Source organism: Lathamus discolor, chromosome 15 (genome assembly GCF_037157495.1).
Source record: "Lathamus discolor isolate bLatDis1 chromosome 15, bLatDis1.hap1, whole genome shotgun sequence".
Taxonomy (NCBI): domain Eukaryota; kingdom Metazoa; phylum Chordata; class Aves; order Psittaciformes; family Psittacidae; genus Lathamus; species Lathamus discolor.
Window position 1 is genome coordinate 10,920,221 of NC_088898.1, and position 26,056 is coordinate 10,946,276.

The 26,056-nt window shown below is 54.1% G+C and overlaps 2 protein-coding genes across 4 annotated transcripts; one reads left to right on the forward strand and one right to left on the reverse strand.

The window, feature by feature from the left end:
• The first annotated feature begins 241 nt into the window (after positions 1-241).
• On the forward strand, positions 242-10,102 carry LOC136022460 (ectonucleoside triphosphate diphosphohydrolase 8-like). The gene is made up of 10 exons (XM_065695754.1): positions 242-346; positions 2,695-2,826; positions 3,589-3,706; positions 4,643-4,793; positions 5,414-5,573; positions 6,083-6,313; positions 7,067-7,330; positions 7,723-7,833; positions 7,985-8,119; positions 8,875-10,102. Exons 2-10 carry the CDS (start codon positions 2,707-2,709, stop codon positions 9,064-9,066), a joined length of 1,482 nt encoding a protein of 493 aa, XP_065551826.1. The 5' UTR covers positions 242-346; positions 2,695-2,706; the 3' UTR covers positions 9,067-10,102.
• Positions 10,103-10,177: 75 nt separating this feature from the next.
• Positions 10,178-25,938, reverse strand: NOXA1 (NADPH oxidase activator 1). 3 transcript variants are annotated; one of them, XM_065695749.1, is made up of 15 exons: positions 25,517-25,937; positions 23,183-23,265; positions 21,589-21,697; positions 19,291-19,425; positions 18,391-18,498; positions 17,588-17,647; positions 16,983-17,020; positions 16,126-16,267; positions 14,590-14,643; positions 13,447-13,519; positions 13,203-13,261; positions 12,128-12,297; positions 10,982-11,087; positions 10,773-10,896; positions 10,178-10,646 (listed from the first exon to the last, which is right to left on the reverse strand). In XM_065695749.1, exons 1-15 carry the CDS (start codon positions 25,688-25,690, stop codon positions 10,549-10,551), a joined length of 1,533 nt encoding a protein of 510 aa, XP_065551821.1. In that variant the 5' UTR covers positions 25,691-25,937; the 3' UTR covers positions 10,178-10,548. The 3 variants fall into 3 exon arrangements, with proteins under 3 accessions (XP_065551821.1, XP_065551820.1, XP_065551822.1); XM_065695748.1 differs by having other exon boundaries at positions 12,128-12,300; XM_065695750.1 differs by lacking the exon at positions 18,391-18,498 and having other exon boundaries at positions 12,128-12,300; positions 25,517-25,938.
• Between the last annotated feature and the right edge of the window lie 118 nt (positions 25,939-26,056).

Genomic DNA, 26,056 nt, shown 5'->3' on the forward strand with positions numbered 1-26,056 from the left:
AAGCCGCTGCCTTCACCCCAGGGCCAGGCAGCCCACAGGCTCCCCGAGGGGCAGGGGTGCAGGCTCAGCTCGGCCTGAGCTTCCTAGGGAGCTGCCCCATGGCATGGCCGGCGCCCCACGGCTGGACGTGTCCAGCAGGCAAGTGGTTAACACCGGACGCATTTCCCATCCCACCCTGGCTCTCCAGCCCCGCTGCCTCCTGGACAAGGCTCTCCTGGGCAGGTTACTGGTCCGAAGCCAAGGGGAGGGCCATAGCGGGGACTGGGGCAGCCTTTGTCCCAGGAGCGGGCTCCACACTCCAAGTACACGGTGACACGGGAGAGCGGCGGAGCCGGGAGCAGCCAGGGTGAGCCTGCGCAGGGAAGGGGCTTGGGGGGGGGGGCCCTAGATGGAGCTTGGCTCGGAGGGGGGCGGTGGGTCAGTGCTGGAGCCAGCGCTGGGGACAAACATGCTCAGTGGGCTGCAGGCGCAGGAAGCAGCAGGCTGGGGGGCACGGGGGTTACATGGACGGGGCATGGAGGGCGTTGCTGTGCCTCAGCACTGGTGGAGGCAGGGACCGCTCTGCCTGGCATGGATGCTCACAGCGCTCACCCTCACCCTCGTTCTTACACTCTAAAGAGCGCTTTTGACTTGCACATCCCACGGTGCGCGGGGTGGGAGCTCAGCTCCGTTGCCCCGAGCACCGGCAGCGCCTCCGTGCCTGCCCTCCTGCGCCCGGGGCGCTGCAGGTGAGGGATGTCCCGCGGCGCTTTCGGAGCACTTGTGCTGCCAGCTCACACAGACAAGGGCAGACACGGCCCAGGCTGGGCACAGCTGGGAACCTTCCCCACGGGCACTGCTCCCTGTGGGCTGTGCAGCCCCTTCTGCAGCCCTGGAGGCATCACCATCACCTCCCGTCCCCGCAGCATGTGGATTCAGCACCGGCCAGCCCCGAGGTGCCACAGAAAGCCTGGGCAGATGGATCAGCTTCTCACATGCTTCTTGCCTTGTTTTCCACCCCGTGGGCTCCCTCTCCATGCCCTGCTGCCCTCCCCGGCTCCGTACTGCCTTTGGGTGCTGCCTCCTGCCCAGTCCAGATGGAGTTTAGTACCTATCAGAGCAGGTGGAGCCCATTTCCCACCTGCTCCCATGTGCAGGATGTGCAATTTATCTCCATTCCACATCATTCCATTGCACAGTGCATGGGAAAGGGTTTTCCAGGATGTGGGCTGGGCTGGGCTTTATTGTGTTACCCAGAGCAGGGAAATCCCATCCCCATGACACAGCTGTATCTAGGCAAACTCTAGGCTGATAGGACTGGAGACATGGCAATATAGGGATTCATCAGCTGCTTCCATATGTTCTCTTCTGGCCACAGCCACTGCACAGGGCAGGGCTCCCTGATAAGAGTTTCCTGTCTTCCTGTGTCCCATGACGTGGGCCAGAAGAACAGATCCATCATTACACATCTCATGCCGCACAGGGTATTGGTCACCCTTGTTTGCCACTGGGGATGCTGACACTGAACCAGGAATCCGCATCTCCTCTGACCTTGCCAAAGGTCTTTCACCTCCAATTCCAGCCACTGACCTGGCAAAAGGGCAAGGGAATTTCCCTGTGGTTCTATGCACTCACAGGAGAATTGTGCAGCCAAGTGACAGCCCCTGGGTGCCACTCCACAGCTCCGGGTGGCTCAACCACCTCTCTAGACTGTGTCCAGGCTCTCGGGACATCCACTGCTCAGCCATGGAGGAAGCCAGCCCATGGTGGCATGGGGCAGGGTGCTGAGGAAAGCACATCTGGACCAGCTGGGGTGCTGCTGTGTGCTGAGGCCGTTGCAGAGAACCAGATCCTTTGGCTTTGCTTCTCTGCTGCAATTTCTTCCCAATGCCTTAGGCTGACCCTGCTGGGAGCTCGAGCCAGACAAGCAGGAGGTGCAGAACCCCGTCCCATCTCCAGGGCTCCTCTGCACCCACTGGCTGGGCTGCCCGTGTGATGCTGTCACTGCAGGTATCCCAGCTTGGCTTCAGGGCTGTGTGTGCCTGGGTCCATAGGAGCCACCTGCCTCTGCCCTTCTGCCTGCCCTTGGTGCTGCAGGAGAGGCTTGGGGGTCACCTGCAGGCAAGGACATGTCTGCTGACCTGCTGTGGCATCACCCGGAGCCAAGGCGAGGAAGACGTGGCTCTAGATTCCATTCCCCTGCCTGGTGCAGAGAGGACCTGGAGCAGGAACAGTCTGGGCCTGTTGGGCAACAGATGTTGCCTGATGGTCCCAGATCTTGTGGGACAGGTTCTGTGAGGATGCAGGGGATGCTGAAGGGATGTGGCTCTGCATCCTGGAGGGATGGCCACAGTGGGAACCTGCCAGGGCAGGGTCCTGCTCCCGATGCTTCCCCCAGCCATGCAGTTGGAGCAGGGCAGAGGGATGGGGTCTGTGTGCAGGCAGGACCCCAAAGGGCTGCATCTGAGGCAGGGCTGAAAAGGCAGGCTGCAAATCCCCCAGGGAGGGAGTGCTCAGCAGAGCAGGGTGTCCCAGCCTCACTGCTAAAAGAGCAGCCATGCCCTAGAGAATGGCTTCAGGCCTTGCTAGGGAAGGGGAAAGTCCCATATCCATACGTGGGATTTGCATTTCCCATATCCATATATGAGATTTGTATTTTAAAACTGGCTTTGCAAGTGCAGAGGTGGGAGCATGTTGTTGGGGCTGTTCTTGCAGGTTGGAGGAGGCATGGACCACAAAGCCAAGGTCCTTGCAGGTCTCCTGGCAGCCACTTGTGTCTTCAGCTTCATTGCCCTCATTCTGAGCATCGTGAATGTGAAGGACGTGATTCTGCCTCCCAGCACCAAGGTAGGGTCCTTGGGAGGAGCCTCCTGCTCTCATGTGAGTGCTGGCTGCCCCTTGGTAGAGGATTTCCTCCGGGTTTCAGGCACGCTTGAGCCCAGAAAGCTCTGAGGGCTGGAGCAGCTCTGCTCTGGAGCCAGGCTGAGAGAGCTGGGCTGGGGCAGCCTGGAGAAGAGAAGGCTCCTGAAGGGGAGACCTGAGAGCAGCTCCAGTGCCTAAAGGGGCTGCAGGACCTGGAGAGGGTCTTGGGACAAGGGCCTGTAGGGACAGGCCAAGGGGAATGGCTTGAACCTGCCCGAGGGGAGACTGAGATGAGCTCTTGGGCAGAAGCTTTTCCCTGTGAGGGTGCTGAGGCACTGGCACAGGGTGCCCAGAGAAGCTGTGGCTGCCCCATCCCTGGCAGTGCTCAAGGCCAGGTTGGACACAGGGGCTTGGAGCAAGCTGCTCCAGTGGAAGGGCTTGGAACTCGATGGGCTTTAAGGTCCCTTCCAACACAAACCGGTCTGGGATTCTATGGGGACCAGCTCCTGCACAGGCTGCCCTGTGTCTGGCAGTTTTGTCACTGCCTGACCCCACAGCACATTCAGTCTTTTCACTGGAGCTCAAAGGGTTTGTGCTGGAGCCTTGTCCTCAGCACGGCGACTGCACTACCACAGGGCTCTCCCTCTTCTGGTGCCACTCTTGACCATCTGAGGTTCCCCTGCCCCAGGAGCTCTGCTGGCTCTGCTGGCGGCACCCCCTGACAGTCCCTGTCCCCTCTGCCCCCAGTACGGGCTGGTGTTTGACGCCGGCTCCACGCACACGGCTCTCTACATCTACCGGTGGCCTGCGGACAAGGAGAACGGCACCGGCATCGTGTCCCAGGTGGAGGCCTGCACTGCAGCCGGTGAGTGCCGGGATGTGCTGTCCCTCTCCCTGCCCCTGCTCCATGCAGGGACCCTTCACCAGGGCGCCTGGCCTGCTGCACCAGGTGGGGTTGGCTGGTTCGTGCCGGGTGAGGTGAATGGTGAATACCCCAAAGGACAGTTACTCATCTCTTGGGTATTTATAAATACCCAAAGGCCCAGCTATTCCTATTGCAAAGGTGCTCTCAGGCTGGTCTTTCTGGAGGGAAGGACCAGGATTGCGAGGGAGGCCACAGGGCAAGGGCAGAACTGCCAGGGCAGGGGCTAGGAGGGCTCCGAGCTCACCTTAACCTCAGACCCAGGCAGGTCAGTTACTGGTTAACTGCAGAGGTCCAACAGAGAGCAAAGTGTAACGGAGATGGGCTAATGGCACTAATGGTGTGCAGAGCTGGGGGAAGGTAAATAGCGGTATTTCCACCCCAGAGCCTGTCCCTGCCCTCCACAGGACCACGCTGGCTGTTCAGATCTGCTGCCAGCTTCCAAAAATAGGAACTCAAACAAGCTGTGAGAGGGTACCTCTGCATGTGCATACACTCCGCACGCACTAGGACAAAGGAGAGCCTGCCCCTTCCCCAAGGGAACAGGGAAGTGCTGTGTTTGCTGAACGAGTCCCGCAGGAATGCCAGGCTGTGTCAGGCAGTTCCACCTACCTGCATTAAACAAGAGCTCAGCATCGCAAGGCACAGTGCTGCCCTTCCGCTGCGTGCGGAGCAGGAGCTGCCTGTGGCTGTGGCACACGTGCTGCCTCCGGGCAGGTTGGCTCTGAGCACTGCCCAGCCAGGACAGCCATGCAAGGGCATGAAGAGACTGGGAATGCAGGGACAAAACCCTAGGGTTTCATGCGTTGACAGTCCCGTGCTGTCCCGTCCCTCCTGGATGTCACTGACCTGGCTCCATCACACGGGGCTCTCCTGCAGGACCCGGCATCTCCAGCTATGCAGACGACCCCGCCGGGGCCGGAGCCAGCCTGAAGCCCTGCCTGGACAAGGCCATGGAGATCATCCCGGCAGAGCAGCAGCGGGAGACCCCCACCTACCTGGGGGCCACAGCGGGCATGCGGCTGCTGAGGTACAGCACAGAGCGGAGCCGGCACCTCCACCCTTCCCACCGCATGCTTCTGCACCGGAGCCTGGGCAGGGGCTGGGATGGGGCTGGGGGCAGCGGGGGGGCTGTCCTGGGGGCCACAGGGATGAGCAGAGCATCCACATCTGCAGTCTATGGGGTGTCCAAGAGAGATGCTCACTGTGCCCATGGGGAAACCCCGCAGCCCTTGTCCCTACATACCTTGTCCCAAGCCCCTCTCCAGGTTTCCTGCAGCCCCTTTAGGCACTGGAGCTGCTCTCAGGTCTCCCCTTCAGGAGCCTTCTCTTGTCCAGGCTGCCCCAGCCCAGCTCTCTCAGCCTGGCTCCAGAGCAGAGCTGCTCCAGCCCTCGCAGCAGCTCCACGGCCTCCTCTGCCAGCACCTCCTTTGCCAGACTTGCCAGGACCCTTCCTGTGTTCTCAGGCCGAGCCCACAGGCAGCACTTTTAGGGGCGCTCCCAGCACAGCTCAGGAGGGATCTGCTGCCTTTGCCCCGTCTCTGCTCCTTGGCAGCGGCCGCAGCCGCTGCTGCTTGCTGTCAGCCCCGCGCTGGAGCTGCCCGGCCATCGCCTCCTCCACTCGCGGTGTCCATCTCCTTCCCCGGGCAGGGAGCAGAACAGCACCAAGGCCCAGCAGGTCTTTGCCGAGGTGGCCAAGGCCATTGGCGAGTACCCGGTAGAGTTCCGCGGCGCTCAGGTCCTGACGGGGAACGAGGAGGGCTCCTTCGGCTGGATCAGCGTCAACTTCCTGATGGAGACGCTCGTCAAGGTGCGTGCTTGGGCAGCGGGCTCAGGGATGAGCAATGACATCCTTCTGTGAGCCCCAGCCAGGTTTCTGTATTCCCAAACACAAGGAATACTGAGGTGCAGGGTGCTTGTCACACAGGTAAACGTAGCCCGTAGTTGTGAACTGAATGTGAGTAACACAATCAAGGGTCTCTGCGCCCTTTTGCCTGGCCCTGTGCTCTCTGCCTACACATGGACCAGGTTTGGTGTCACAGGGATACAGCAGCTCCAGACCCCAGATCAAAGTGTTACTCTTTCTCTCCTCAATGTCTCTGTATTCCAGCTGATGTGCAGCAACCAAGCGGCCAGACCTCACCCAGTGCTACAGAGGTCTGTGTGGGTTGAGGAGGGTGTAGGCAGCAAGGGCTTAAACAGGGAGACAGGATGTGGAAGGTCCCTCGGGGACTTCTGAGCCCACAAAGCCTTGAGTGAAGGGACAGGGACCGTGACTATCTCTAGCATAGACTAACACTTGCTGTCTTGTCGGGCCAGTATTCCTTTGCAGAGAAATGGGAACATCCGCAGGATGCTGAGGTTCTTGGAGCTCTGGACCTTGGAGGTGCCTCAACACAAATAACCTTCCAGCCTGGAGTCACCATTGAGGACAAGAACACCTCTGTCTTCTTCAGACTGTATGGCACCAATTATTCACTCTACACCCACAGCTACCTCTGCTATGGGCAGACACAGGCCTTGAAGAGGCTGCTGGCAGCTCTTCACCAGGTACCGCAGGCTGGCACTGGTCGCCAGGAGCTGCTCAAGCACTTCCCATTGCCATCAACAATGTCTTCCGGAAATTTTGAGCATTCCTGTGGAAAAAGTGTTAAGGAATTGGGAATTCAAAAACCTTGGAGAAGCTTAGATTTTATCTGCTGAACCAAAATGCTCTCTCATTTGGATGGGAAGTGGTGGTGGTTCCCTGCTAGGTTCCTTCTCCCCAGATGTTGACATGTAATAGCATCTTCCATCATTTCCCAAGCCCAGCTGTACCCTCAATCTCTTTCCTGTCCCTGTTCACTCACCCTTCCTTAGTTTCTGCCCCCAGAGAGGATTCCCAACATACATGGCTCCATCACTGGGTAGTGTCCTCCTGCCTCACCTCAGAGCACACAGCCCAGTGCAGTGGGAGGCAGAGATGCTCTAGGAGCACGCAGGTTTGTTGTACCTTTGGTCCTTTCTGTGCTAGGACCAGCGCAGGATCAGAGTGAATGCCAGAGCAACCAGCTCTGCACGCAGGGAGGGAGCAGGCTGCCAATCCCATGGGATGCCCAGGCTGGCAGGAGCATCACCACCCAGCACAGCTCAGTGGGGCAGAAAAAGTCATGCAAAATGGCTCCTACTTCTCAAATCGTCCTAGGGTCTAGGTCCTGTTCCAAAAAGCAGGATCCAGTCCCTGTTTAAGCACAGGATGGGCTGTGGGTCAGACCTCACTGGCACCCCACGCCAAGCCCCACTAATGGCTCGCACTCTCTCCAGGCCAGCCCGTCCACTGCGCAGATCTCACACCCCTGCTACCCCAGGGGGTACCAGGAGAACATCACCACGGCAGAGCTCTACGACAGCCCCTGTGTGCGTGCCCCGAGCAGCCCCAGCGCCGCGCAGCTCCTCAGGGTGATGGGGACAGGGGAGCCAGCAGCGTGCAGCGCCGCCGTCCAGCAGCTCTTCAACCTCAGCTGTGGGGCCAACAGCACGTGCGGGTTCAACGGGGTCTATCAGCCGCCCGTGCGGGGACAGTTCTTTGTAAGGAGCCTCCGTCCCTGTCGCTGTGGTGGGGGAATAGGGCTGGGTGGGATCCTCCTCTGCCACTGGCTGTGGGGAGAGAGGCAACCCCAGGGCTGATCCTATCTGCAACCTCTTCTATGCTGGGAGGTGGCTTCTGCTTTGTGCGATGCTCCAGACCCCCGAAAGGAAAATCCTGTCCCAGGGAGTGAATCTGAGCTGGCTCAGAGTGCGAGCAGCAGCGCCAGGGCTTGTCAACCAGCTCCAAGGTTTCTGGTGGACCATCAAATGGGTGCTGGATGCAGAATCCTGGCAATTATGTGGGAATCTGTCCCCAGGCTAGAGGGTACCCTGGGTCTTTTTTTGGGGTGAGGAAGGAGGTGTAGTTCTTACCACCGCCCTGTATCCCCCAGGCCTTCGCTGGATTCTACTACACCTTCCACTTCCTGAACCTGACCAGCCAGCAGTCTCTAAAGGACGTCAACTCCACAGTCCAGGCCTTCTGCAAGAAGGACTGGGCAGAGGTGAGAGCCCTGTGAGGGGCTGTGGGGGGCCCTGTGCTTGTCCTGTCCCAACTCTCAGCCCAAGAAGGCAATGTCCTGCTGTCCCCTGGGCTAGGCAGGGCTCCTGAGCATCTCATTCCCTGTTGCACTGTGTCCTCTGATGGCCCCACAGCTGGTGGAGACCTTCCCGCAGCAGAAGGGATATCTACACAAGTACTGCTCCACGGCCATTTACATCTTGACACTGCTGCTTGATGGCTACAAGTTCAGTGAGCACACATGGAGCAGCATCCACTTCAGGAGGCAGGTAAGGACCCTGTGGGCTCTGCATCCTTGCCCTGGCAAGGATGCCCAGCACACATCCAGAAGCAGCATCCCTGGCGTCCCCTGCACCAGAAATGTGTCCCCATCGCATTCTGCTGCCCAGTGACCCCAGCCCGGCTTCGCACTTCCTTCCCTGTCCCAAACCTCTGACACCAGCTTGTTCTCACTTATTCTGGTGTGAACATAAGCTGATTTTAAGTGGGTTGGAAAAGTCCACAGGGGGATTTAGCTACATTGGTGTCTGAAGTGAGGCAGGATTGACTTGAGCATCAGAGAGCTGATGGTGGCCCCATGACCCATTTGAACCAGAATAGGACCAAATTTGAAGGATCATGGGGGAGGAGGAAAGCTCAGATCCAAAATCATAGTCACAGAGGCAGATCCGGACCACAGCAGTCATTATCAGAATCCCAGCCTGGTTTGTGTTGGAAGGAGGCTTAAAGCTCATCCAGCTCCAACCCCTGCCACGGGCAGGGACACCTTCCACTGGAGCAGCTTGCTCCAAACCCCATCCAACCTGGCCTTGTTCATCCACATTCATCTGCCCTTCAGCCCTTGGGAAGGGGGGAAAGGAAAGCTCTCTGTGTATTTGGGGCTGGTAAGATCACGTTCACCACAGCCAGGTCCACGTGTGAAATCACAGCTGGGGCAGCTCATGTGAGAGCCCCTTGGACCAAAGCTGGGAGAGGTGGTGGCTGGGAGAGGCACTTTTGGATGACCTCTGCTCCCTCACCTCAGGCAGCAAACACAGACATCGGGTGGACGCTGGGCTTCATGCTGAACCTCACCAACATGATCCCCACGGAGGCTCTGGGACACGTCAAGGGGCAGCAGCCCAGTCTGTGGGCAGGTGCTGTCTCCTGCATTGTGCTGGCCATCGTGGCAGGCCTGGTGGCCGGGTTCCTCCCGTGTTTCTGCAAAAGCAAGTAGCTCCCAGCCTCCTGACCAGAGACATCCTGCCTACCAACCAGGCAGGGATGTGCTGCAAAAGAAGGTGGAAGGCGGAGAAGAATGAGGGCATTAGACCCATCTCCATTGCTCAGGAGCTCTAATTGGGCCATCTCTATGAAGATGCTGAAGATGACGAAGGTGTCTTGAGCTCTCTGAATACCTCCAAGAGGAAGACTCCTTCAATCTGGCTGATAAAAACTGACTGAGACTTGGCAGCTGGATGAAGCCAGATCAATCCAAACTAGAAATAAAACCCATTTTGTTTTTCAAATAGGAAAGTCTCCGACCAGCAACCCCAACAGCCATGGGAGGCAACTGGTGATGGACAGCAGTGGTGGCCACCTAAGCTCTGAGGAGAGGAGTGACCTTACCTGTATCTTGCCCCCTGCAACACTGCTGTAGTATGTGACAATATCTTCCCAAAGACACTGTCAGGTGTCTTTAAAACTATTTACTGCCATATCTCAGCAGAAAAATGCAAGTGGAGGTCGACTGAAGAGCTGCCAACTGTGGCTCAGGGTTTATTTGATATTCCAGTTACACAGCTCAGCTCTGTCAGACACCAAATCCATAACGTGTTCCAGCTCCAGGCGCTTAAGTGGTTCCTCCAGCTCAACAGAGCCCAGCACAGCTCAGGGGCAGGAATCGGATGGTCACGTCAATCCCCCCGGCTCCAGCTCAGCAGCCCCCTGCCCAGCCCCTCCAAAGGGCTGCTCTGAGCAGGCGTGTTGCCCAGCTACCTCTCCTCTGCACTGCAAGACTCCTTCTGCCCATGCAGCATGAAGGAACATCCAGGAGGACTTAAGGGCTTGAGGAAAGAATCAAAAGCATCTGGACTGAGGAATGGTCAGAGCCCTTTGGCTCTGGCAGATCTGCAGGGTATTTGCTGTGGAAGATGATACATGGTGGTCCTAACCCAAGCTGTTATCCCATTCACCCCACTGGAAACAGGTTAGAAAAGCTATTTGAAAGAGCAGCATCTCCGTGTGGTGGAGATAAGGACATGTGAGCCAAGGGCCTGGGGACCAGGGCTCTGCCTCCTACTCACAGTCTTTGGCTTCACTAGGGTGAGGCTCAGCCCTCCAGCCTGAACTTGAGCAACATGGAGAGGGGGTAAAGACCTTCATCCACAAGAACCTCTTCCCACCTGGAAGGTCTGGGCCAGTGGCACTTGGACATTTTCCATAACCAAATATCAGATCCCTCTCCCTTCTCCCTGCCCTGCACAGGCACATCTTTGGCAGTGTAAGCACAGAGGTAAAAATGCCAGGTCTGGGAACAGCCTGTAGAAGATGCTGTTGGACTGCTGGAGCTGACCCCATGGGATCTGTGAGTGAGGGACATCTCCTGTCCAGGTTCAGCAGAGCTCCTGACTGTGCTGGCTGTGGCCTGAATAAGCTGGGACTGGTGACTCTCACCCCTGGGAGACAGTGCAGTCAGGCAGGAAAACGCTCCTGTTTGCTATAGGAAGGCAGCACCACAACTGGTCCGGGTTGCAAAGCATTTGGGGAAGATGCCAGTCTTGCCATTGCAGTGTCCTTCCAACCAGTCCTCATTCACTGGGAAAACATAAAGGAGCAGCATGAGCCCTGAGGCAGCACTGGAGAGGCATCTACTCCCCAGCCACCTGCAGCAGGCTCAAAGCCTGCTCCAGCACAAGCCTGCAGAGAGGACTGGAGAGCTACCTTCAGAGAGAACATCCAGCACATCTCCCTTGCTGAAGTCCAGGTCCCCCGGTCCCTGGGCAGGGTAGGAGTGCTGTGCCAGCATCCGGTAGAGGATGGGTCTGCCCGAGTGGGACTCTGAGTCCTACAGGAGAGTCAGCATGAAGGTTGCAAGGCAAAGCAGAGATGTGAGCCCAGCACAGCAGAAGAGGTGGTCACAGCCCACGTACCTGGCAACACAGCACCAGCCTGCCATCCATCAGCTGCTGCCACATCCTCCCTAGATCCTCCTCTCCCGAAACTGCTCCCAGTTCTTTGCCATCTGAATTCCTGTAGCTGTAAGAGTTCATTAACATGGCTCAAATCATCTCACTTGAAGCCTAGCTCTGAGGCCAGCCTAGCCCTCTACCATCTTCAGCCTTCTAAGCCCCCTTGTAAGCCAGCTCTAAGCTTTGCACATGGATGTGGGGCCCACCTACATGTTCAGTGGGCAGAAAGGGGGACACCCTCAGCTCCTCACATTTACTTGAGGGGAAGATCCTAAACTCTCCTGACTACACTGTGTGTCCCCAGGAGTGTCACGTCAGGGAGGTGTCACCCCAGGACCAACGCACACTTATACCTGACTCCCAGATCGCTCTGCATTGATCCTAGTGTATCTCAAAGGCTGAGCTGAGCAGGAGAAAATCCAATGTACAGCACCTGCATCTGCACAGACTTCCTGTTCCCCCATTTCCTGACCATGGCAGAGTGCTCTGGGAAAGATCCTTCACACTTCCAAAGCCCATGAGCATATGATGTTCTCCTAACCACAAGCCACGGTAAGGTTGGCCCTGAAATGAAGGCTGTGTGCTCAGCCTTTGCTGAATCTCTGCCTGAGTGTTTTGACCACAACAGACCCCAATTAAATGTTCCCAGGAGACTAGACAGAGTTGAATGCCTGTATCTTAAGAGTTACATAATTGTTTGGGTTGGAAAGGACCTTAAAGCTCATCCAGTTCCAACCCCTGCCACGGGCAGGGACACCTTCCACTAGAGCAGCTTGCTCCAAGCCCCTGTGTCCAACCTGGCCTTGAGCACTGCCAGGGATGGGGCAGCCACAGCTTCTCTGGGCACCCTGTGCCAGCGCCTCAGCACCCTCACAGGGAAGAACTTCTGCATTATACTCAGCCTAAATCTCCCGTTTCAGTTTAAACCCATTCCCCCTTGTAGTATCCATCTCCAGCATCCTTGTAGCCCCCTCTGAGACACTGGAAGCTGCTCTGAGGTCTCCACACAGCTTCTCTTCTTCAGGCTGAATAGCCCCAGTGTTCTCAGCCTATCTTCATACAGCCCTTATACCCTCAGGGGGGTGGCTGCTGCACCCTGTCACCCACCTGAGCCTCCCTTGCTGCGCCTGTTGCCCCAGGCGCTCCTGCAGCAGTGTCCGCAGGTCCCGCAGAGCTGGCGCCTTGCCGGCCCTCAGCACCACTGTGCACTCGCAGCACACCCGCAGCACCATGGGCCTGGCTTTGCCGGGGGAAGCATCCCCACAGGTCACTGGGATCTGCTGAGAGAGGTGGCACCGGGCACAGGGTGGTTATTCAGACTGTCACCTCTCCTATCAACAGAGGCAACATCGACACAACCCCTCATCTCAGTGCTACCATGTAATGGTAGTGTAGCATCAGAAGGGCAACTATGGGTCCAAAGCTTGGGATCAGCTGTTCCCCCCATGACCCAGGAAGCCTGTTTCTGGGTCTGATCACACAGGTACCTCCCAACCTCAAGCCCAGCTGAGCAGGGCTCCAATTCCTCCAGCCAGCTGGAGAGGTGCAGCCAGTTCCCATGTTGTGCTGCCTCCTGTCCGAAGCTGAACAAAAAACTGCTCCAAAAGCCCTGCAAAGAGGGTGGCAGAGACAAAGTGAGCAGAGCTCCTCTGCAGCTGGCACTGCCAGAGGTGCTGTCCCCAAGTGGACACAGGAGCAATTCCAGCACCATCATACACAGTGGTTGATAATGACATGGAGGTGCACAACATCCCAGAACATAAATTAAAATGAATTGTGGTACCCAGACTGTCAGGAGCAGGAAACGCTGCACAGGAGGATGGAGGGAGGGCCAGCAGGTAGTTCAAAGACAACTCTCTTCCAAAATAGGCTGTGAAAAGTGTGTCTGAGGATGTTGCTGTGTTTGGGGCTCTTGGCTCCTTGGGGGGTGCCACAGTGGCACTGCCCTGCTAAGCCTCAACCTTAGGCTGTCTCACAAAGTTGTATGGTCACAAACTTGGATGTGTGGATGAATGAACGCACAGGAGCCTCTCTTTAGAATGGGAAAATGGGCAGAGGAAGAGGGGTTTTTCCTTCAGGTGATTTTTGGCCAGCTCAGGAATTTTGCAGGATTTGGTCAGGAATCTGGCATTTTTCACAGCCTTGATTTCTTGAGGCTGTGCCAGCTTGTGGAACATCTTACCTTGGAGTCCATTTGAGCATCAGCATCATTTACAGGGCCATTTTCTCCCCCAGGAGATTCTGAAGAACAAAACAAGAGCAGAGGAACAGCACCTGCAGTCAGCAGAGACTCTGCAGCTCTTCTGCAACCCCCAACACACAGGCAGCCAAGGCTGCAGTGGGCAACCAGCCTCCCCATGCACCCCAAAGCAGGGGGGGGCACAGCTCGAAGTCACACCCACTGAGGTCCCTGGCCTGGGGACTACCTGGTTTCTGCTTCACGTGGAGTCGGCTGGGAGGCACCTGGGCAGGAGGGAGAGGAATCCCATCGTTGATCTTCTGCAACAGAACATCAGAAAGGAGTGAGCAGAAGGCATTGGAGACTGGATGAGCCTGTTGTCCATGACAGAAGCTGCAGTCAGTTATAAATGTATGTGTGTAATCCCAAGGAGACCAGTTTATTGATTGGCTGGATGAGGTGGAGCACTCAGAATGGTCTCTGCAGCTCTTGTGGGTAGCAGGGGTGATGAGAGGTTTGGTGGGACACTTCCTTGGCCTCTTGCTCCTTGCTGGGATAGTGCTGAAGCAGAGGGAGGCTGCTCACACTGTGCTGAGGGCTCTCCCCACCATCTGCCACCTCACCTGGGAACTTGGGCTGCTTCATAGTGAGACAGCCATGGAGCAAATGCCCAAGCATGGACTATGACCAAAGATTCATCTGGGAGTGAAGCTGTGAATCACAGCAACATCATAACAACTGTGAGCTTCCAAAAATCCCCCACAAGAAACAGGGGTCTGAGTTGCATCTTTCTGAACTGGTTTCAGACGGAAAACTATTTGGATCATGTGTGGATGTGTCTGTGGTGAAGATGAGAGATGAAGAAAATTTTCCTAAGTCAAAGGTGAAGGTTAGGGTTTAGTGCATGGCCCTAAGGCAAAAAGCAGTACCTCTAAGATGTTACTGTCCCACTGAAAGAGATTGACCTGCTCTCTGCTGCTGAACCAGAATGCGCGAGGCCTCCTCACCTGCTTCCGTGCTACACTGACTGGCTGCAGACACCATGGGAGCAGGCTGGATAAACAGAAGCCTTAAGCCCTCAAACTCATCCGGTGGCACAAGTTACAGTGGTCAGGAGAGCCATGGCAGCTGCCCAGCTTTGTGTGCTCCATCAGCCCATGGTGGGTAAGAGCTAACACCTAGATCAGCCGGTGGTACAAGCCACTGTGGCTTTTAATTCTCCTGTTGTTCCTGTTCAAGAGCACTTGGTCTTCAGTCAAGGTGTCTCGGTACTTCACACTCTGTGTGTCTCTTACACAGTTGTCCTGTCCTGTGATAATCTTACACAGAAGTGTCCCAGATGTACCTCTTGGTCCCTCCCTCACCCCTGCTTGCAAGGCTGTCAGCTCACCCATTTATCCATCTTTGAGGCAGGCTCCAGGAGAGAGGTGGGAATGCGCAGCTTCTGCAGGACACAAAGCAGAGCAGGGTGAGATAGGAGCTGCTGCTGTGGCAGGCTCAGCCCCAGCCCACCCAGCCCCACTTTCTGTAAGTCCCACTCTGCACTGCTTCTGCCCTTGCAAACCACCCCTGCCTGCAGCAACTCGAATGTGCCCACGGGGGCCCAGGGTCTCATACAGTAATCCATAGGGTTCGTGCTCAGATATCGCTGACAAAATCCCATGGTTCTTTTGCATGTTTTTCTGCTGAAAGCAGTGCTGCTGCTGGAGTGGCTGGGATGTAACAGCCCAAACACCCTGCTCATGCAATGGATGTTTGGGCAGAGAGCAGCAAGGATACTGAGGGATACCAGCGCAGCAGCATCTCCGTGTCTTCTGCCAGTCACGGCTCTAGAGCTCCCAGTTTCAACTGATCACTGTAATTATGCTTTTTGTTTCCCCAGTGTCTATTATTTTACCTTTTTTTTTGACTGTGAATTTCATTTGACACTTCACTGAGCTTTAACCAGCACATTCAAACAGTTCTGTAACTGTTCACTGCAGCTCCAGCTGCTTTAGGCCATGCCAGTTGTTTGACTGCAATGGAACATGGTCACCTTAAGGAGCACTACATCCCCATCTCTATTACTACATCCCTTAGGAATATGCTAAATGCTTAGGTCACAGGAGATTCTCTGTGGGGACGTCCTTTCTCTAGAAAGAAATAAAATCCTGTTCATTTATGCCTATTCTTTACTTTCATATTTTAACTTGTCATCAGCCCTCAGGCACTGCCTCTTGGGGTTTTAGTGAAGAGTCTGATGAAGGATCTTCTGACTTTTTTTGGCAATATAGGCAGATAATACTGGCTCAAGCTAATCCACTGGTTCTTCTGAAGCATTTCAGTAGACATGTGAGAAATGGCTTCTGTCAGCAAAAGATTTTCCATGATGTTGCATTTATCTGTTCCTGTTCAATCTGTTTGCACTATAGCTCCCTGGTCTGCAGAAAGATGTCAGATTTGCTCAACTTTAATTCCTTAGGTCTTCTCTAGAGCCCTTTGTAAAACCTGTCTGCACAGCTGAAATCCTTCCAGAGCCTTCCCAAAGTTAATGTAACAGAGGCACTACACACCAGGTAAGGACTGGCTGCTCTCCTCAGCTCTGGTAGAGCTCTCAGGTGACAAATACTGCTCTAAATGGTGACCCCTGGTGAGGTCTGTTATCCTACAGAATCCCACAGTAGGGTTTTGTATGGTGGAAAGCACAACTGCCCCCCAAAATGCCCATGTGGAGGCATAGAGGTGAATGGCAGAAGACAGTGGGAGCCCAGTGTCAGAGAAATCTACAGTTAGCAGCTGGTCTGTGGAAATGAGCTCCTGAACTCATTCTCTGCAGAGCTACAGGGTGCCCAGGGAATGTGCTCAGAGGGTTGCAGCAAGCTCCTGTCCACGCCTCTGTGGTCTCTGCTGGTCGGGATGGGCTGGAAAGCCCACCCACTGTCCTTACCTGTCCATCATGTATGGCTGTAGCCCAGCCATCCCCTCCTCTTGTCAGCACAAAGACCAAGCTGCTGGCTCTCACTTCCAGCTTCTCCGAGTCCTTGGGGTAGTAATGGGACAACACCCGGTAGTAGCCTGACTCACTTTCTCTGGAAAGAGAGAATGAGAGCACCTTTACTAACCCTGGAGGTCTGGTGCTGGATGCTTTGGTCCAGAATACTGCACTGACCCAAACTGTCCGATGCCAAATGCTTCACGTGTTGGGAAATGATTATTTCCATTGCTACTCTTTGGTCCAACTGGGAACAAAAGCAGCCTGGAAAACACCGATTTCCCAAATGCAGCTGCTCCATTTTTATTGCACTGATAAATGTTCTCCAGATCAAAATAATTATTAAACTCAATATGAAGTGCTGCTGGTACAACATCACCAGGACAAATGGTTTCATGCTTTTGCAACCAAGGCTGATTTTGGCTCAGCAGGGCTGGGAGGGGATATCTGGAAGCCTTGTCCTGGGCACTAGAATGGCAGAGCATCCTATGCCACAGATGTGGGCAGGTCCCACAGCCTCTCTCTGCTTCCATTCCCTGGCCATGGCACGCACGATCCAGGCCTGCCTCACAAGACTATTGAGTCAACTCCTGCAAACTACCCTGAGATTCTTGCATGAGAGATGCCACCTGCACTGCAGTGTCTTTGGCAGCCGCAAAAGCCTTTGCATGTTTGTCATTCTCTCCACCCTCTGTGAGAAGTGGGTGTAGATTCCACAGACTCTTCAGACAAAGATATCAGGGAACAAAATGTGACCTTCTGAACAGAAATAGTGAAAGAAGAGTTAGACCAAGATGGAACCGAACACTTACAGCAGAGCATCAGCACCAGGTTCATAAAAGCCCTGTTTCTGTGGGAGAAGCAACAGCATATATTTATAACAATACCTTACACAGGAACAGTACCACCTTTTCTGTCCCTCTGAATACCACACTGTGGTGTTCTGTCTTTGCTTTTAACCACATTTGTCACACCACAGCACTCAGACAGAAGTCTGCTGCTCTACACCTTACCAGGATGTACCTTTTATTTCTCCCCCTTCCTCTTTATCCCATAAGGAGATGAATAACAAAATATCTTCCCTTCCCTTGATTCTAAGGAACTCGTATTACAGTGCAAGGCAGCCATGCTTATGCTGATAAATCCAGTGATGTGCTGGGCAAGCATGTGTTGAGCACAGCAAAGTCTCCACTGCTATTTTGACATGGCAAAGAGACAAAAATGCATCCTCAGAGGGTTGCAGACTCACATCACTGAGTCCCTTCCAGCCAATGCTGAAGCCCACCTGGCTTTGAATGGCCCCATGGAGCCAGTCTGACACTGTTTCCTTCACCGCTGTGTTCTTACCCTGATGGTGTTGGGATCTGAGGCCCTACCTGGAGCTCCATTCCTCCTTTCACAGCTTTGTCCTGCTCACCTGAGGCCTGAGAGGCTCGAAGCCAATGTACTCATCATTGGGAATGATGGATGAGATCACCTGTTGGAGGACAAAGCAATGACTGAATCCTGGCTGGATGAGGAGACTCTCAAACTTCGTGCCAGGTTATCTACTTGGACTCATTTCCTTCTGACATCCTATGGTCAGGCATAAAGTAGAGCCACACACATAGTGGAAAAAGCAGACCGGGATTCCCAGAACAGCTTTAACCATTCTTCTCCCTGTTTTTCAGCCTTTCCAAAGCTTCTTTAAAAGTATGTGAGTGAATTACTTTCCCTTCCCTTTCCTTTATTCCCATTGGAGCTCTCTGGCCTGTGGCACTTCTGCTGCCTGCACTGGTCCCAGAAAGGATCAGAGAAATTCTTTGCTGACTTGCATTAAGGGATGTGACAAAGCATTTGTCTCCCAGATGCCTGCCTGTCCCACTGGGAATGCAGTAGAGTGCAGGAGCATGCTGGAAGAACATGTTCCTCTTGAAAATCTCCTTGCCAGCACAAGGATGGTCACAGGGTTTCCTAAGGACCTGCTCAGCTTTTTCAGAGTTTCAGGTGACCAAGACTGGGAAGGGGTTTTAGCACAAAGGGCAGTTTTGATGGAAGAGGTGGCAATTTAACAGATTCCAGCCTCTGTGTCCTAGATGCCTTGACCCTGACAGTCCTGCTCTGGGGTCTCCATCAGCACAGTGAGCAGTGGGGCAACCCAACAGTAATGCTCTCTGGAGAGGTCAGACGGTGAGATCTTAAGCTGCTTGTTGTTAATCTTAGTGATCACATGCCTGTTACCTTGGGTTTACCCAGGAAGTCTTTTGAATCCAGCTGTTCAACTTCCTTCTTTCGTGGTCTGAAAAATTCCCCCAGAGGAACCTGCATGGGCTCTAAAAATAGACGGTTCTAGGGCAGGGAAAGCAGAGAACGGAAAAGCCAGCAGTGAATGTTAAATGAAACGTAACAGTGAAAAGCAAGTAGAGCTTCCTTATGTGGGTAAGATCAGCTCCAGGAAGACATTGGGGCAAAAATTACATCTGTGAACTTGAGAAAGGTCACTCAGGTTTAATAAGCATGTGTAAACTCAGCAGCCATTACCCAGTGATGAGTCAAAGACGGACTGTGTTGGCATGGGATGGGTGGGAAGGGAGCACAGTGGAGTCAAGTTTCTTAAATAAATCTTCTAAGAAGTTTTTCTATTTGATTTCAAATGTTATTTCCTCCCCTGTTCAAAGACTGAGTAGCATGCTAACAGCAAATATAAATGATACACTAATGTAAAGCACAAACATGATGCTAGAAGACATGATCAGATCTTAGAAAGGGTACAAGTAAGATAAGGAAGTATGGAGAAAGTAAAATAATGAACCCTCCAGGAAGAGTATATCAGAGACCTGCAAGTTGTTCCTGGTCAACAAAGAGCTGACTAGGGACTAGAAAGCAAAACCGCCAACCTGAGAGGCTATACCATAATTCTTCTCTATGGTGTTGCTGTGCTATGAAGCACCCAGGGCTGATAGAGTACTTGATTAGCTGAAGCACTAGTTTGGTCAAGCATCACAAGCAAATTGCTTTGACTCTGTTACCAGGTGACCAAGCAGACAAGAAAACCCAAACATACAATTAGCACATTCTTACCTCCTGTGTCTTAACTTCAACCCAATGCACATACCCAGGAGCTCACAGAGAGGCTCTTACCTGTACCTGCTGAAAGGCCAGGTCCAGGATTGCTGTTCTTCCTTCAGGTCTCCACACAACAGCCTTGTCCAGGGTGACTCTGGCCTCCTGCCACTGCTGCAGCTGGCAATGGGCTGCTGCAGTGCTGTACAGGACCTGGAGAGGGCAAGGAGAGAACTGAGGGCTGAGACCCAGCCGCAGCCATCACAACTAGTAAAACTCAGCCAAGCATGAGGGTCCAGGCACTGGAACATCAGAGGTACAGCAGCAGCCATCTACTCCCTGCTGGTTGCACAGCTGGACAAATCTTCCATATTTAGAGTGGAAAGAGAGAAAAGCTGTACCTCTGCACCTTCAGGCTAGCTGCTGGAGCTGCCAGCTCTTTTTAAGCCAAGGAGAAGCATGGGGAACATCAGATGAAGACTCTGGTACCACAAAAGTTTTAATCTTCATGCAGCTGAAAGGCCAGGAAGATTTTTGTGTTTCTTCCTACATGCAACTTTCTTTCTACATGCAACTAGGTAATACTTTATTGTGCAGAGTAATTCTGACTCCCTTTCACGGCAAAATAACTTGACTGAAACTATTTCACATTGTGGTGGGCTGTGAATGTGCAGATTGTCAGCTGTAGCTTGTCACCCTTTAGCAGCATGTAAGTATGTTGAGTGGTGAAGTGGCAAAGTGTGGGAGTAGCACAGACTGGGTGTTGGGAAGCCTTGATCCATATGCTAATTAAGAGTGGGAGATCTCTTCTTGTCACTGCCCAACAGCCAGTGTATGGAAAAGCTGCTGGCCCACAAGGCAGAAGTGTGGCCTTGCGGATCTGCTGTCAGATATACAGCAGATATATTACAAGACAGGATTATCAGCCTGTCAATTGCTGTGTGGTTCCTGGATGCAAGCAGTGCTTGGGACAGAGGTCCAACTAATAGGATGCTTTTCCTTTGCTCCTTTATCATGACAGTAGCAAATGGCAGTTTGGGGGTGGTGGGGAAAGGCAATTCTGAACATCTACAGGAACTGCAGGGATGCTGCCTCTTGGAGAGGCAAGGCAGCAGTTCTCACTCAGCTCAGAAGTGGTACAGCCCTGCAAGAGGCAAATAGTTTAGGATTTTCCAATCACACAGCACATTTCCCTACGAGGATCAGCTGCAGCACCTGAGAGGCCATGCATGGGGAAAGCTGATGGTGCAGTTCTGCAGGAGGATTGGTTGTGCGTTTTGGAAATGAGCTGCAGGTAGATGTAAGAGTGAGATTCAGTTGACTCAGGATGCAGATCCCGAGTCTGAAGTGTCAGCCCAGTGAGAACACATGTGCTGGCAATGCCCAGAGCATGTGGAGTGAGGGACTGCATGTTCATACCAGGAAAAAGGCACCAGCCTCCTCAGGATGGCCTGGGGCACTCCTGCAGCCCCAAACCTTCCAAAGGGACTAAGTTTCTAAGTGTGTGTGAGCTCAGAGGAGGCAGTGCTGTGGTGCTGAAACTGTTAAAGCCAGTGAGGTTTGGGTAATAGCACAGATGCCAAGGATGGCTTCTTCCTGCCAGGTATAAGGTGCACGAAAGCTGACTGAGACTGGAGGGGTTTCTGGGCATGCTTGACTTGAGTTACACAATAACTCTTCAACCCTGCCGAAGTAAATAATTAAATACTTTCCTGCATGTGCCTTCAGTCTCTGTGTGCAGACTGAGGAGAGAAAACAAAGTGAACCCTCAGAGTACAGCTTCTAGAAGTCTTTTACACTCCAAATATTACAAATATTCACAGTCAATTCAGACTTAGATGGTTTCTGAACAGGCAGGTTGACTCCATGTCACAGTGTAAGAGCTGCAGAATGAAGAGTTACAGAAGCAAAACCCAGCATACAGCCCAGTGTGTGAGTTCACAGAGGAAAAGTGAAGACCAGTTGCTACAGCTGGAAAAACAGGCTTTCATGCACGTAAGTTTCTTACAGTACTCCTTATGGACCAATTCTGTTCCCATCTGTCTACACTTCAGCCTATTTCAGCTTTCAGAGCTGAGTTCACAAAACTTACATAGATATTTACATGCACATAAGTCTAAATATTATACACATACTTAGATAAGCCAAAAAAATCCAACCCAATACACAAACATCCATGCATCTGCTCTGAAGAATTTTACTTTTCAAACTGTACAATTTGCTGAACTCTTCAGAGGTGAGACTGTTTTATGACTTTTATGATTAAGTTCTGTTTTTACTGTTCTAATGCACTGTCCTGAAAAGCTCCTGGGTTACTAATGCCTACTAATCCCCACCAGCACAGCGGAAGGGCTGCTCTGACAGGCTGACTCTTACCTCCCATGCATAGAGGATGTGCCTCAGCCCCAGCTGCTTGTAATCAATGAAGGGATTTTTTCTTAGGTGATTGAAAGCCATATGATAATCAGAGAGAGCTTCTTCATACCTGCAGTGCAGAGATGAAGGAAGAACATGAGACTAGAAAAACTGAATACTGTTTAAGAAGTTTGCCTGTGCAATCCTCATGAGGTTCAACAAGACCAAGTACCAGGTCCTGTCTCTGGGTTGGGGCAGTCTCAAGCACAAACACAGGCTGGGGAGAAAGGGGATGGAGCAGCCTGAGGGGAAGGACTTGGGGGTGTTGGGTGAGGAGAAGCTCCCCGTGACCCGGCTTCAGTGTGCGCTTGAGCCCAGAACCCCCCCCCCCCGTGCTGGGCTGCACACCCAGAGCGTGAGCAGCAGCTCAGGGAGGGGATCCTGCCCCTCTGCTGTGCTCTGAGGAGACCCCCCCCTGCAGTCTTAATCCAGCTCTGGGGCAGCAGCACAAGAGGGACGTGGAGCTCTTTGAGCGAGGCCAGAGGAGGCATGGGGATGCTGCGAGGGCTGGAGCAGCTCTGCTCTGGAGCCAGGCTGAGAGAGCTGGGCTGGGGCAGCCTGGAGAAGAGAAGGCTCCTGAAGGGGAGACCTGAGAGCAGCTCCAGTGCCTAAAGGGGCTGCAGGGAACCTGGAGAGGGGCTTGGGACAAGGGCCTGTAGGGACAGGCCAAGGGGAATGGCTTTAACCTGCCCGAGGGGAGACTGAGCTGAGCTCTTAGGCAGAAGCTCTTCCCTGTGAGGGTGCTGAGGTGCTGGCACAGGGTGCCCAGAGGAGAACAGTGGAGCAGCTTGGACCACCCGACTGCAGCTCTGCTGCAGAGGCACAGAGCTTGTAGCTGCTTGACAGGCAGCTGTGGGTGCAGAACTGCTCAGTTTAACTCCCTCCCAGAAATAAAGGTAGTCATTTTGTTGAAATTAAGGTCTGGAAAATATGGGGAAAATAACAGGAAAGAGAATAACTGAACATGAAGGTAAGAGGGATCTGCAAAATCCTCCACCCACCTGTCTGAGCAGGATGTCACTGTGATTTAACTGTGCAAACAATGAGTAATCAATCCCATGACATTAGTGGAGTGATCCCAACAATAAATCAAGGAGCCTGAGATCTGGCCCGCAAAATCTACTCTTAGCAGAGAGTGAGAGTCAAGCACTTTGGTGCAACTAGGTGTGTAGGGAGACCAGACTCAGGGGTCCCATGTGAACATACATCAAGCAGCATAATTATGTATTTTCATTCCCAAAGCAAATCTCAAGTGCAACGTGAATCCTGGCAGGCCCCCCACAGCTCCCCCAACCCTCCCCCAGGAGCAGCTTCTTTCTCTCTGTGTATGGGACAGTAATGCTATGTATTAGCCACCCTTGGGGCTGGGAGTTGTGCAGCTCCTGTCTTCTCAGCTTTATCAGAGATAAGACTTGCTGACTTCTGACACGGTTTACAAGGTCAAACCGGACCTTAAGAACTGTTTAAGACTGCTGGAAGAAGTGAATTTTAGAATCACAGAATAAAGTCTGACCAAAAGGAGAAAACTGAAGACTGAAGCAGACATGCGCCTCACCTTCCCAGCTGCAGGTGGACAAACCCTCTCTGAAAGAAGCCAACAGCTAGAGAGCTGTCCTTGGCAATGGTGTCATTGAATGCCTAAGGAGAAAAACAGACACATCATAGAATCACAGGCTGGTTTGGGTGGGAAGGGACCTTAAAACTCATCCAGTTCCAACCCACTGCCACAGGCAGGGACATCTTCCACTTGTCCTTGTCCAAAGCCCCCCTCCAGGTTTCCTGCAGCCCCTTTAGGCACTGGAGCTGCTCTAAGGTCTCCCCTTAAGGAGCCTTCTCTTCTCCAGGCTGCCCCAGCCCAGCTCTCTCAGCCTGGCCCCAGAGCAGAGCTGCTCCAGCCCTCGCAGCATCTTCGTGGCCTCTGTACTCATTCCAACAGCTCCACATCCCTCTTGTGTTGTTGCCCCAGTGGATCACAAGGATCAGTTTGGATCTCTCCTGCTGATGTCTGGGTATGTGCATCCAGGCAGCCACATCCAAGCTGCTCTTGTGCTGGGCACAGCAGCCATCCCTGTCCTTTGTGACCAGCTCCCCAGGACTGACAAGCTCAGGGCTGTGATCTGGACAGGAGGCAGCTCCAAGTTCAGGTCTTGGCTCTGGATGAGCTGAGCTTCAGGTTTTTATCCTTCCTTGGTAAAATGGACTGGACTTAAATGAGCCACATTTGCCATCCTGCATCTTCAATGGGAAAACTGTGTTGCCTGGAACAGACTTTCCCCTGACAGTGGGAGCAGCAGGACTAGCCAGGCTTTGGAAGGCTGCTTGAAGCAGGCTATGGTGAGGAGTATGTGAAAGGATGCAAAGGAGAAAACTGAAGGGCTTCACACAATGCACCTCTAAGTCCATATTTCTGGTCCAGTTTCACAACTAAGTACAGGCAAGTATCAGCAAAGGTGGCACCAGCTCATAGTTGATGGTTCTAAGTAACACTGTGCTCGGAAAACAGTCTTAATGCCTTTGAGAGAGCTAGGAGGTGTGCTCCTTCACTTCAAGGAGATGGTGTGGAGGAAATGAATCAAGCCTGAAACCCCAGACTTTCCTGATACTGCCTAGAAAGGGACAGCATTGCAGGGGTGAAAATATGTTGCAGGAGGTCAGGGAGGGACTGCACATTGTGGTGCTGGCTTCTCCTGTAACTCAAACACCTTCTTTAACAGTCTGCTTTACTGTGCTATAAGAGACCTTGTCCCTGCCCATGGCAGGGGGGTTACAATTTTATGATCCTTAGGTTCTTTTCAACCCTAACTATTCTATGATCCTAAAAAAACAACCAACCATTGTCCTACATGGAAGTACAGCTGAGATTCTTCCCAGTCAGTGCCCATTCATCGCTAAAGAGTCTCTCTGAGCACCTCTGTGCTGCACTCACTCTTGTCCCTTACAGCAAGTACCCTTACCAGGCTCCATGGCTCAGCCCCAGCACCTCCAGAACAGCCTGAGCTCTTCTTTATGCTATGAGAAACGGCTTATGTGCCTCTCTTCACCAGGCAGCTGAGACACAGACAGACAGATGAACAAATGTGCCAGGTGCTGTAAGAAAAAGGCTTCCCCTCAGGACCCTTGCCTGCCACAGCATGGGCTCCTGCTCTCCCTTGCCGAGGGCAGCGCTTTTCCAGCAGAGCAGTTTCTTTTTGGCAGCCTCGACTGCTTGTGCAGGACTGTCTGAGGACATGACTGGCTGCAGGGCCCTCACTCTTTGTCCATCACCTCCCACATTCCTGCTATTAGTGGGATGTGCAGGTCACCAGCACAAGAGGGACGTGGAGCTGCTGGAGTGAGTGCAGAGGAGGGCATGGGGATGCTGCGAGGGCTGGAGCAGCTCTGCTCTGGAGCCAGGCTGAGAGAGCTGGGCTGGGGCAGCCTGGAGAAGAGAAGGCTCCTGAAGGGGAGACCTGAGAGCAGCTCCAGTGCCTAAAGGGGCTGCAGGAAACCTGGAGAGGGGCTTGGGACAAGGGCCTGTAGGGACAGGCCAAGGGGAATGGCTTGAACCTGCCCGAGGGGAGACTGAGATGAGCTCTTAGGCAGAAGCTCTTCCCTGTGAGGGTGCTGAGGCGCTGGCACAGGGTGCCCAGAGAAGCTGTGGCTGCCCCATCCCTGGCAGTGCTCAAGGCCAGGCTGGATACAGGGGCTTGGAGCAAGCTGCTCCAGTGGAAGGGGTCCCTGCCCGTGGCAGGGGCTGGAGCTGGAGGAGCTTTAAGGTCCCTTCCGACACAAACCGCTCTGGGATTCAGCGCTGGGTTTCAGCTCGTGTCTCAGCAGCAGTCACTCCGTGATGCACCCCGGCAGCCTCTCTCCCATCCCGGCCCCTCGGGTCCCCGTTCCTGCCGCTCACCCTGAGCGCCGCCTCGGGCCGCCCCGCCAGCAGGTGCACGCAGCCCATGTTGAAGCAGATCCTGGCCGGCGGTCCCGGGACGCCGGCGAAGATGTCGAGGGCCGTCTCCCAGTCCCCGCCGTCGGCCGCCAGCACTCCCTGGTGCCAGCGCCGCACCAGCTCCCGGTACGCCATGGCCGGCGGCAGCTCCCGCTCCGAGCTGCCCCGGTGCCCGCGGCTCGGCTTCACCTGCAGGGCGGGGGCGGGCGGGGCAGGAAGTTTTTCTGTCCCTCCCCGCCCTCCCCTTCCCCGCCCAGCCCCGCGGGGGCCACCGGGGCGCGGACCCCGAAGTGTCCGGGGTTAGAGGAGATGCCGGAGGCCACAGCTTTGGGGGGAACCGAGGGGTGCTCTTGCCGCGGCCATACAACAGCGCGCGTTATGCACGGTAATTACGGTAGCGCGGCCGCTCTCGGGTATTTACGGTAACGCCTCCGGCCCGCCCCGCTGCGCCACGCTGCACGGGCGACACCGCCCCCTGCCGGCGCGTCCACGAGTGCCGTC